Source organism: Platichthys flesus, chromosome 7, assembly GCF_949316205.1.
Source record: "Platichthys flesus chromosome 7, fPlaFle2.1, whole genome shotgun sequence".
NCBI lineage: Eukaryota > Metazoa > Chordata > Actinopteri > Pleuronectiformes > Pleuronectidae > Platichthys > Platichthys flesus.
The window spans coordinates 25172524-25184635 of record NC_084951.1 but is presented as its reverse complement, the minus strand read 5'-3'; the positions used below and the strand labels follow the sequence as shown (position 1 = coordinate 25184635).

Sequence of the window (12112 nt, the reverse complement as noted above, 5' to 3'; positions counted from 1 at the left end):
TAAATTCTCACTCTTCATTCATTCATTAAATAAGGTTGATTGAAAAGAGGCAGTTCAAACTGAGTTGTTGGTATTTAGGACATGGTGCAGAGGGGAGTCGGCCTCAGTCCGGTTGTCGTGCTCCATCACTCGTATGTGTGTGACCGGCAAATTAAAACCTTTATTAGCGTCAAGGCAACAGGCTCTCTGTAACATAAAGTGAGCAAGTGTGTGTGTGTGTGTGTGTGTGTGTGTGTGTGTGTGTGTGTGTGTGTGCGTGTGTGGGGGGGGAGGAACAACGAGTCAGTCTGCCGAGTCATGTGGAATAATTATGTAAATGCAGGGAACAATATGTACAGAAGACGTCTTCATGCTCAGTGGCTCGGCTCAGATCGGCTCAGCAGTGAGAGGATGTTGTATCTTCTCCCACGTAGATGGAAACAAGAGTCAGAGGCGTCAGGTGGATGGGACTTTTGGGGGGGGGGGGGGGGGGGGTGCTGCACCCTCTTTGGAATTGCTGTTGGTTGCATTGCTTGTGTGTGATGTGCAGGCGTGAAGCAACAGAAGGAGCCGAGCGCTGAAGGCTTGGATCCACCTCGCTGATTAAAAGGGTGCGTTTGATATTTTGATATGCGCGGCCCTGGAGTTGTGTCGTGTGATTGTATCAGGAGACTTGAGTCGGGGGGGTTACCTCAGATGAGCATCAGTCCCACGAGTGTTTCCTGCCCCTTCCTCCGAACAGGAAACTGATCTGAGGAGAGTGGACCTGACAGATGTCGCACTAACAGACGCTTCACTCTGTTCAGCAGTCGCTCAGGAAGTCGACACCTCCACGTGAACCCTGAACGTCCTTTATGGCGGCAGACGCTCTGGCAGATAACGGCAGGAGGAGCACAGGTGTCCTCGATAAATTAGGAACGACAACATTCTGCTCAGGTGAAGCGGTTCCAGGCTCCTGTGGCGCCCCCCCCGCTCGGCTCAGTGTTAACACGACGTGATTCAGCTGAGCTGCTCTGACAAGGTCAACGCTCGTCTCAGGATTGTACTGACAACAACAAACTAAATACTTTAAATTGAATAATCCTTCAAATATTCACTTTAACGTCAGATTATAACTTTTAATGTGATTTAAGGCTCATTTGTGCTGTGAATATGTATAAGGGTGCAACGATTGACTTAGGTTGTCTCGCTTGAACTATTGCCTACACTGCCCCCCCCCCCCATACATACACAATTGTGTGTGGTTCTGCTCTCTTTAGTCTGTTGTGTTTCTTGTGTATCTGTAATCTTTCAGAAAGTGAGTACGAATACAGACCAGACATGATGCTATATCGGTTTCTTTATCTACTTGAGTGTAAATTAGTCTTAAAGCAGGAATATCCGACATTTGAAAAGTACTTACAATATCTACAACATTGTGGGATTAGTATCTAAGGGTATGAGTATTCACACCCACAAATATATGATTCAATTTGTACGTGCAAGATGAATAAATATCTCCTGTAGGGACTTAAGGGGCTCGGTACCAATCAACAACAAACAAGTTTAGAAAATGTCCTTTGTGTCGGGTCAATCTCTTCAGTGCTGAAGATCTGAGGTGAGGATGAACCGTGTGTTGAGGGAATTTAAAAACCCTGCCTCTGTAATGTGAAGCAAGTCACCAGAAATGCCCCCATCAGCAACAAGCATTACGATTCAGATCCGTAGCTCGTATTTTTATTTTTTTTAATTGCACATAAACATAATTGGCACTTCTTAAAAAACATAAAGGGACTCGCTGCAGCCGCAACACTCCTGGAAACGTGAGAGGATATTTCTGTCTCTCATATCACTCATGAGATTGTTTTCCTGTGACTTGTGGGGGGGCTGTGTTTGTTCTCTCAGGGCCTTCATCACTTTATCACCTCCTCACTGCCCTTACATCAGACCATCTCCCCCCTCCCCCCCCTGTGGTTCTTGAACTTGAGCTTCTTCAAGGATGGTTCGATAATCTCAACGTTATTGCTTAGGAGACAGAAAAGCAGTGGGGGGGTGGGGCTCGGCTTGGCATGCAAACTTTATTGAACAACCAAATGATTTTATGACAGAATCCCTCGATCACATTAAAGTCAAGATTGGCAACATAAAGAAAGCACAGATGGTGGGATTTAAAGTAGAAACCTCCCCCAAAAAATAAATAAATCATGTAGTGGTGTGTAATGAAAGTTCTGGGTGAGACAAAGACTTTGAAAACACTGTGCAGCCTAATGAGTGGGTATCAATCGGGGGGGGGAGGGGGGGCAGCAGATTCAGGGATCATCTATAACTTCAATCTTAACATTTACTTTGTGAAGGTTTAATTACTGAGATTATTTATGAACTGTGGAAGTGACCGAACACCACAAGGGAATCATTCTTTGTAACAAGGCTTCCATGTAAATCCAGAAAACGACTAATAAGGAAATGATATCAGACTAAAAACTGATTTTTAAAGTAAACTGTTGATGTCTGGCTGATGTTCTCATATAGATAATTGGCATAGATTGTATATAAAGACAGAGAAGTTTCTCCAATTACCCACTGTCCACAAATAAAGCAAAACTGTCCTGGTTATAGATCTTGTGCATTTAAAGTCTGTGCAGCAGTCATCAGGGGGTGGAGCCAGAGCAGCAAAGGTCGACCAATCAGGAGTCAGACTCAGCTGTTTCCCCTCAAATGACTAATTGAACTTTACAGAAACATACATACAGTGTGATGAGAGCTACGGAAAATTAAGAGTTAATCAACATTTTAACTTTTTTAGTTTGGTTCATGTCCCGTCTGCTCACATGGAGTAGGTGGGACTTAAGACAAATCTCAATCGGGACTTAATTCTTGTTATAATATTCTCAAAATCACACTTATACGCGATCTTAGGTCATAAACAAAAATTAAAAACAAAAAATAATAACATTTTGACCTGGTGATGACGTCATGTGACGAGTTTAAGGGATGAACATTTCATCACAGAGAAGAAATGTTGAGATATTTCATTAAAAGTCAAATCTCACGGTGGTGCTGCAGGATAAGTTGGAGGAATTCATCCTCTGGGGACCATGAAAGTCTTTTAAAAAGTGTTTTTGCTGTTTTCCCCATGAGGTGGTTGTTAAATTACATCGATCAGTCCGGACCGACCGACACCGTCCGCTGAGCAACACAGCAAACGTGGCGAAAACACCAAAACGCAGCTCAGGCGTTGAACCGGCAACAAGCCAGCCCGTGTTTCTCTACGACCACAATCAAAGTGTCACTCGCTGCTTTTTACAACACTGCACGTTTCTGCTGAGCTCTCACATCGCGGCTGCACCTTCACGCCCTTCAAACCGAATCCCTCACTCCCACAGCGGGGAGAAGCCGAGTCTCAGTGGTGCACGAGGAGGAGGAGGCGGCGTTAAGAAGCGCACACTCACACAGAAGACGTGTCGGGATTCGACAATCAGTGGAGCTCTCTCACCGAGCTGGGGGGGGGGGGGGGGGGGGGGGGTGCATGACCTTAATGCGTTAGAACTCACATGGGACAGATAAGAGGAGTCTGACTCCACCGGACTGGGTTTACACCAGTTAACAGTTATGTTTTTGTCGTAGTCGAAATTCAAAACGTTGACTCGTTCTGATTTACGATGACACTCAATGATAAAAACCTCTAAACATTTTACTGAGTCTTGTTAATTTTGTGGGTAATTGCTTATGTCTGAGTACTGAGCTGTAAATCTCCTCTGATTATAATCATGTGGAGACGACATTTTAGAAATTACGCTATTTAATCATCATAATCATCCGTTTGGGCAAATACACCCAGTTGATTGGTCTTGATTTCAGACTGAATCCTAATCCCTTCAGCTGGGAACTGGAATCTTTTCCTCACTCGAACATCCATCTTCTATCTCTACTGCTTTTCCCTCTGAGGGTCACTGGGAGGGGGAGCTGGATCCAATCCCAGCTGACACTGGGCGAGAGGCGTGCTCACCCTGGGCAGTTCGCCGGGTCCATTACAGGGCCGACATTCTGGCCTTGCTCAGACCTTGTATTAATATCTGACAGAGGCAATCATCATCCTTCACATGTGGCATTTGCGTTCACACAGCGAAACAGAAAGTAGCCGCCGGGTGTGAACGGGGTCACGGGGTCACGGAGACCGAGGACCACCATCGACACCCGCGGGCACTTCAGGATGCATCCAGAGGTTTAATGTGCTACAGATACACCACATGTCATCAGCAGCCGCCTTCCAGAAGAAAACAATCGGCATTATCATTGGCTAAAAGTGGATAATCGATTTCTTGTTGTCTACAAGCTATTACCGAGTAAATCCAGTCTACTGAAATCGTAGCTGCATGGATGAAGCTCAGCCTCTTGTCTTTGGACTGTGGGAGGAAACTGGAGCACACAGCCGGTGGTTGGGTTCGAGTCCAGAGAGCGATAGAGTAGACTTTACCTCCCTGCCCTCAGCTGAACAGTTATCTACTGTTATTAATAAGACCTTCGGCACCTTTTAACTTATCTGCTCCTCTCACTCGAAAGCCGCATCAGACAACATGTGAACACACTCACCTGAGAAGGAGACGCAGGATTTAAGGTTGTTAACAAGGACTCAGAGTTTCATTTAGGACAAGTCGATCAGTTTGGGACGTTCACTGATTTGCTTTCTCGTCACAAGTTAGATGTGAAGATTGATTTTATGTCTGTGCATTCATTATGGAGCTGCAGGCAGGGGAGGGGGGGGGGGGTTGTAAATCACATGAAATCCACACAATAAAACCTCTAAAGTTCACCCTCCTGTGTTTTATCATCTAAAACCAGTTAGTTTTAGATTTCAGGGTGTGTAAATATTGAATAAAAGACCAGCATATGAATTAGTGAAGCTTTAAAAGGGTTTTTCAAAAACCAAAAGCAAAACATCTTGACAGTGCTGAACTTATAAGTCAGTTAAATTAAATACATATTCAGAAAACATATAAACTTCTATGCTAGAAAAAGGACGATTGCAAAAAGTTCTAATCAAAGCCAAATATCCAAATGGAAAAGTCACATTAATTTGCATCAGGTTTCTAATCTGTGCTCAAATCTGCTCGTTCCCTGATCTTATGTGGGATTTGACCCAAACACCTGTTTATTGATATTATATTAGTTTCTCTTGTTCAAACCTGTCAACAAACTAAACATCTTTTTTATCCCAGAAAGACCTTGAGACAGAAACTCTCCTCTTAGTGAACATGACTGTGGAACGGAAGTGTGCTGAATATAAACATGACACTAAAGGAGATTCTCTTCTTTTGTGTGTGTGTGTGTGTGTGTGTCCTTGCAGGAAAGTGTGGACCTTGGAGAGATCATGTTTTCACTTTGCTACCTGCCGACCGCCGGCAGACTCACACTGACCGTCATCAAGTGCAGGAACCTCAAGGCCATGGACATCACCGGATACTCAGGTAAGATCTCGTGTGTGTTTGTGTGATTCACCTCCAGCTGCAGATGAGGCAAAATGACAACACAACACACACACACACACACACACAAACAGCGGAGAGCCTCTTCCACCGCCGCCTTCTGTTTATTTCAGCCACTATAAATATTCAACACTTGCAATAATCAGACGTTGTCAGCACTTTGTTGCAGGCGTTGTGTGTTTTAATAGACTCGCTGTTTCCACTTCTCCGTGCCCACGTTTCCCTAAAACACAGATATCACTTGTGCGATTGTGACATTTATTGTAGCATTAACTTCCAGGGTTCAGACGCGAGTGTGACGTTTTCTCCCCTGCCGTGTTTAATGACATTTCACGATCCTAAAGTGAGTCACAGTTTCTAATCCCCTCAAGTTTTTCGGGGGGTTTAGCTGTCTGCCATTATTCCAATCTGTGCCTCGTAAACCTGCAGCTACCAAATTGTGCCTCCGAGCACATTGTGTATTGCAAAGCAGGCGTTTGTTGTTACAGATTCTCAGGGCGGCTTACGTCGGGCTGAAACACGGAGCGATGGATCATACAGGCGTCGGGATGAAGATGGAAATCAGCATTCATCAGGAGAGCTTTTCAAAGTCGAGCTATTTAAGCGAATCCGCGGCCTGCCGTCTCCTTCTGTTTACACACGGCGTGGACTCATCTACACTTATTGCACGTTGCTGATGCCAGGTCCTCGGGGGGGGGGGTTCTCTCGTGCTCATGTACAAACACACACTGAGTGATGAGACAGGGCCACGGACGGCTCGCGCTTGAAGGACGTCTTTCAACCGTTAAAGTCAAAGCAAACACATCAAAGCTTCGTGTCCCAGAGGCCTGATCTTCACGCTCATTATGTCTCCTGCAGATTCCTGAACAGGACGATTCACTTTGAGAGTTTTTTTTCCAAACACACAATGGTATTTTTAACATTCCCCTTCTCGCCCATCAGATCCCTACGTGAAGGTGTCGCTCATATGCGACGGCAGGCGTTTGAAAAAGAAGAAGACGAGCATCAAGAAGAACACTCTGAACCCCACCTACAACGAGGCCATCATCTTCGACATCCCCCCCGACAGCATGGACCACGTCAGCCTGCACATCTCCGTCATGGACTACGATCTGTACGTAACTGGTTCCTAACAAACCACAGCCATCAGTCAACTGGTCGATGAGTCGATCGATAGAAACCAGCAGCTAGTTTGTTAATGATGGATTCAGCCTTTGACTCCATGTAAAGATGGACGACTTGACGCCTCCTCCATGCTAGAGGATGGGAAGTGCTCCAAACTAAAAACTCAAAGTACAAAGCTGGTTTCTATCAATTAAGGTCGTTCTTATCTCACTGATATTTGACATTATTTGACTTTTTGATGCTCTGGCTCTAAATAACGTCCAATAGGATGACCACCTGAATCCTCGATGTTTTAGCGTAACTTTTGTACAACTTGAGGAAATGGAAACTCTGGTTCCAGGCTCTAAAATGACAAACCTTGCATCTATTTATAGCTTGTAATAAATCATTCTAAACTTAATTTATGTGGTATTTGTGAATGTGATTGTGAATTGGTGAAAACGTCCCTGTGGACTCTGGGCAGCTGTGATGGCATTTGTTGACATTTTGGGATGTTTCACAATTTGGGACGTTCCTCTTTGCTCACCTTGAATTTAAAGTATTATTTTAATACTCGCTGGTCATAATCCAATAAAAACTATATACAGAAACTTGAAGTGAAGTAGGAGAGTGTGGGGTTTTCTTCAGTGAGGGAGATGAGTGGTGTTTACTATTCAATGATATTTAACAAGGCAGTTGAACTTTCTCTTGTGGAAAAGCAACATAAATTATTAGAAGCCCTGAGTCCTAAAAGATGTATGAAGTTAATCCGACAACGATTCAGATCCTCCATCGTGTCTAATGCTGCAGAGAAAAGCTCAGTTGCTACCTTTTGTATTTACAACATGAGGAGCTCTCAGTGGAGAGGGAGGGAGGTGGACGTGCTGCAGAGAGCTGACAGGAAGAGAACGTGCAAGTTAAAGGTCAGACTCAAAAGGTCAGACTTTAACTGTGCTCTATAAAGGGAGCAGACACACCCAGGATTAGAAACATGGCATCCTTGTGTTTTTTTCAGTCGTCTGCTCTTTATGCTGCGATTAAATCAGGTCCTGTTAATAATCTCAGGATTATTGTCAAGGAGAACAAAGTCCTCTCCCATTTAACCCTCACACCTGGTTAATAGAGAGGAGATCTGTTTTGATGGCCTCTGTGAGACGAGTCAATTCCGGTGTCACATGATCGGGGACAGATCCACTGCCTCAACCGAGACCACGTCCAGATGCAGATTTGTGTCTCCTTCGATTACGAGACGTCCTCCGTGCAATTACACACAATACTCTGATGTATGCAGATGTGGTGTCAGGTTGCATCAGACGTATTCACACGTGTGTTTATTTGTGTGTGTCCCCACAGGGTAGGTCATAATGAGATCATTGGCGTGATGCGGGTTGGGTGCAACGCCGAGGGACTCAGCAGGGACCACTGGAACGAGATGCTGGCCTATCCACGCAAGCCCATTGCTCACTGGCACCCCCTGCTGGAGTCTAAGAAATCCGAGAAGGAGGTGGGTTTGAGGAGAGCCGTTGTTTTAAAGGATCATTCTGTGCGTGTTCATCGTGCAGCGTGAGGAATCAGAGGCTTTTTCCTGGTAATACTCCGGTAATGCCTTGCTCCGAGGCCGAGGCTCCAGACGGCTGCAGCTGCAGCACAGCCCATGTTTGTCAATTGCGTTGCAGCGACTGAACTCCTGCTCTGAGAGATATCCCAGGAAATCCTCAATGCACAATACACACATTTTTCAAGGTAGACTGGTTTACACTTTCTGCTGAGAAAATGCTGCTCTGTAAAACCCCAGAACCAGCGTGAAAACCAGTCTTTACTCCAAATGAACTCAAATCAACGTAATCCATGCAATTAAACTACACACAGCTAGAGGCTGGAGGAAGAACTGAAACGTTTAAAATCAGTAAAAGTACAAATAAATACACAAAAACGCAATCAAGTAAAAGTTGAAGTACCACACAGAGGTGGGGAGGGAATGAAATTATATCGAAATGGGATAATCGTGCATAAATCAGCAATAGCGATGTAGCGTTAGCATGCTAGCTACCGATTAAGGCTATCGATTTTATTTGAACTTTAATTATTTAGTCTTTTATTCACCACATTAGAAAAAAAAACTGTTTTTACCTTTATCACCTCTCTACTATTTAATATTATAAATGCATATAAATAAAGATTTCATTGTTTGATTTCCCTTCATTATCTTAATATATCTATTTTTATTATTTATTATTATTTATTTATTATTATTATTATTATTGTTATTCTTACGTGAGATGAAAACAGTGAATCCATTCTCTCCTCATGTTCCTGTAGCACAGTCTCTCTCCTCAGAGCAGATACTCACTCTGTGTTGTGACCCGAGAGTGACAGACTGTAAAAATAAGCAGTGTGTGTCTCCATGAATCATCGCCTTGTGTCCCTGTGTCCTGCAGTGGAAGGCGAGGACGGCCAGCTTCGACAGCCAGGGCTCCTGCCCCTCGCCCCGCCCCCCCGCCAGCCCCTGAGCAGAGCCACCTGTGACCCGGCCGCCCAGAAGGGGGTTTCCTCCCTCCTGCTGACCCACGTCCTGTCTGTCTGATTGAGGAGAAACACAACCCCACTGTCTCTCTCCCTCTCTCTCTCTCTCTCTCTCTTTCTCTCTCTCTCTCTCCTTCTCTGTCCTCCGTCCCTCGAGTCTAGTCCCGGAGCACTCTCCCCCAGAACTGATCTAGGACCAACTGGCTATGTTGTGTGAAGCACTTCGTCTTTTCAGGGTTTTAGGGGTCTCTGATTTGAGACGTGGGCGTCCTCGTCCCTCAGAGGAGCCTGGCCGGACATTTGATATTGAGCCGTCCGGGGCCCGAGCAGTGTTCAGCTGCAGAGACTCTTTGATGGAAGAGCCCAGCTGGGTGCCGCTCGCTGGGAGCAGCAGGGAGTCGGGCTGAGGACACGTTTGGGGTTGAAGGACAGACTCACGTCGGGTTCTCCAGTGCCGCATTAGCATAGAACAATAACCGAACTGTAGCATTTTGGAACTTTTAGATGTAAAGCCGTTCCGTCAGGCATCGTTTTGTGCGGTGATTTCCAGAGCTCCGGCTGTTCTCCCAGTTTCTTCAGCGATTTGGCGGATCCCCGTCGAACCGAGGCCGAAAACGAAAACATTCTCGTCTTCACGATTTGAAGCTTTAACGCAAGCGGCCGTGACAAAACAGATTTGCAGAATGAATAAGAAGAAGAAGAAGAAAAAAGAACGGGATTATTGTGTTGTGGTTTATTTTTTCCAAATGGCTGCAGTGTTGTTGCTGATTTCAGTTTTTTGTCAATTCCCAATATTAGACGGCTTAATTCCCTGTTAAAGGCACAAATAGCTCAAAGTAGAAGATTTGAAAAGAGCTGTTGGAGCTGTGGAGGTTTCACTGGGGGAATTGTGAGCACACGTTACACACCTTTACCTCTCCTCCGTTTAACATTCAGAGCTAACTCACCCTTTTCTTCCAAGTGAAAACTCAACACAAACACTCATCCTTCAGACAAACACTCTTCAGAACTAACTGTGTGTGTGTGTGTGTATGTGTGTGTTTTTTTCCTTTTGTCCACACAGAAAAAGATGTGATGATATGTAACAAAAAACTATATATATATATATATATATATATATATATATATATATATGTAGCCTTGTTGGTGGTGATGATTGAGAAAAACCTAAACTCCTAACACATGCACCTCTCTTGATATTTATCATTTATCTGTAGTACAGGGAGAATCCATCCTGAACGTAACGTATGGAATATTTCTGAACATATTTGATATGAGGAGGAAAATGCAGCACTGCTCTTATAATCTGATTTCTTTGATTCTTTTTATGGATCCCCTTGAATCATTTGCTCTATTTATGATAAGTGTTTGTTATAAGATCCACAGATCCGCTGCTGACTCATCTACAGGCAATGAAGCCATGGAAAATAACCACAAAATAAGTTTTAAAATCTAAAACAAGCCACGGATACGCACCATTCAGGTCTGGAGTTCTGTTTTCTACCTGATTCTATAGAACTTTACGATGACAACAATATAGTGTGATGTTCCTGCAGGTTAATCTCCAGAAGTAGTTTTATTTTGCTGCAGGCAACATCTTCATTAAATGCGAGTGCACAAAAGTGGAAAAGAACAAAACCTGGGGTTGATTATTAAGAAAAAGGAAAATGTTTGATATCCCATGAAAGACAGTACATCATATTTTCTGGTCACGTCCCAGGATTTGTTTTCAGGTTGTGTGTTTGTGGCCATTTGTCAAACGCTGTGATCGATGCCGAGCTCGTCACTTTGTAGTGTGTTGGGATTAATTGTGCGGGAGGAGTAACGCTGGAGTATTGATGGACTAATGACTTTTAGAAAAACCCATCACTTTGTCTTAATTATCATTTGTCAGAGAAAAAGAAGAACAAAAAAAAGAGTCTCACGGCTGAAATGATAAATCTCATATTTACACATTTGATCTTAACAAATGAAGCTTTGGCCGAACAAACTGCAGCTAATACGCAGTTTTGCACTGAATGTAACACATCTGCCATTTTACTGGATCTAGGGTGTGGTACATTTTGTTATCTCAATCAATATTATCTCATCCCTGTTGCTGTTGTGCGTGAGGGAAGCTTTTGTGTATTTAATTTGTGTCGTGTGTTGACGTTCTGGGACAGAAAGATGTCAGATGTGATTATTGTGTGTGTGGTTTTTTTTGTAATAAGAATTAGAATCAGCCATTCGCACAAATCTGCTCCAAAATTAAAGAAGATTTGCAAATTAAACTGCATTTCCAAACACTACTGTTAAGATTGATTCAGGTAAATGGAAGAATAACAGTTGGTGCCGCTAATTATTATATTATAGCTATTTTCTATTAAACCTCTGCAGAAGCACAAGGTGCATAAAGTAAAGAGCACCAGTCTAATTTCAAAAGAATGAAAACAAGAGGATAAAACAAGGTGGAAATGTTGAATTTATGTTTCCTGTGAGTCAAAGATCTGATGTTTCATCTGCTGCTATTTGTCATTTCTCCATTGAAGCCTCTTTGGATGTTAACATCTCTAAAGATTTATTCTCTAAACCTGTTTCCAGATTTGCTCTTTGATACTTGCTTTGATTTTACTAATTCCCCAAAAAATCCCCAATTCAACACAGAAGAATCCTGAGAATATTAAATTCCCCAGTGTCTCCACTCTGTGTCGTTATGTGCAAATAAAAAAATGGGTGGATGGAAACACTTTTTAGTTATTCACGTGCAAATAGACCAAACCCAAGCAAAGCAAATTGAAATCACATGTGCTGCAGATATACAGACAATGCAACCCAATACAGGAACGAACAAAAGATCCATGAACTGACCTGGTACCTGCTCTGAGTTCAGTTTGTGACCTTTATTGAAGTTATTGAGTTTGAAAGTTTAATTTGCTTAAATGTATTCAACACAGAAAGTTTCATTGACTTCTATGATCGTTTCTATGTTATGGATTTACCTTGTTTTCCCATTTCTGCTGCTTTATTTTGAAACTCTCCTCGCCAACTCTTCCTTTACCTTCCTC

The 12112-nt window shown here is 43.4% G+C and overlaps 1 protein-coding gene across 1 annotated transcript in view; it reads left to right on the top strand.

Annotated features, from left to right (window-relative positions):
* syt6a (synaptotagmin VIa) overlaps positions 1–10142 on the top strand; it is a 29595-nt gene extending 19453 nt beyond the window's left edge. Inside the window, exons 4-7 of the mRNA XM_062392870.1 lie at positions 5303–5423; positions 6384–6555; positions 7899–8049; positions 8984–10142. Coding sequence (XP_062248854.1) covers positions 5303–5423; positions 6384–6555; positions 7899–8049; positions 8984–9055 — 516 coding nt within the window. The 3' untranslated portion in view covers positions 9056–10142. The remainder of the gene's footprint in view (positions 1–5302; positions 5424–6383; positions 6556–7898; positions 8050–8983) is intronic.
* The last annotated feature ends 1970 nt before the right edge of the window (positions 10143–12112 follow it).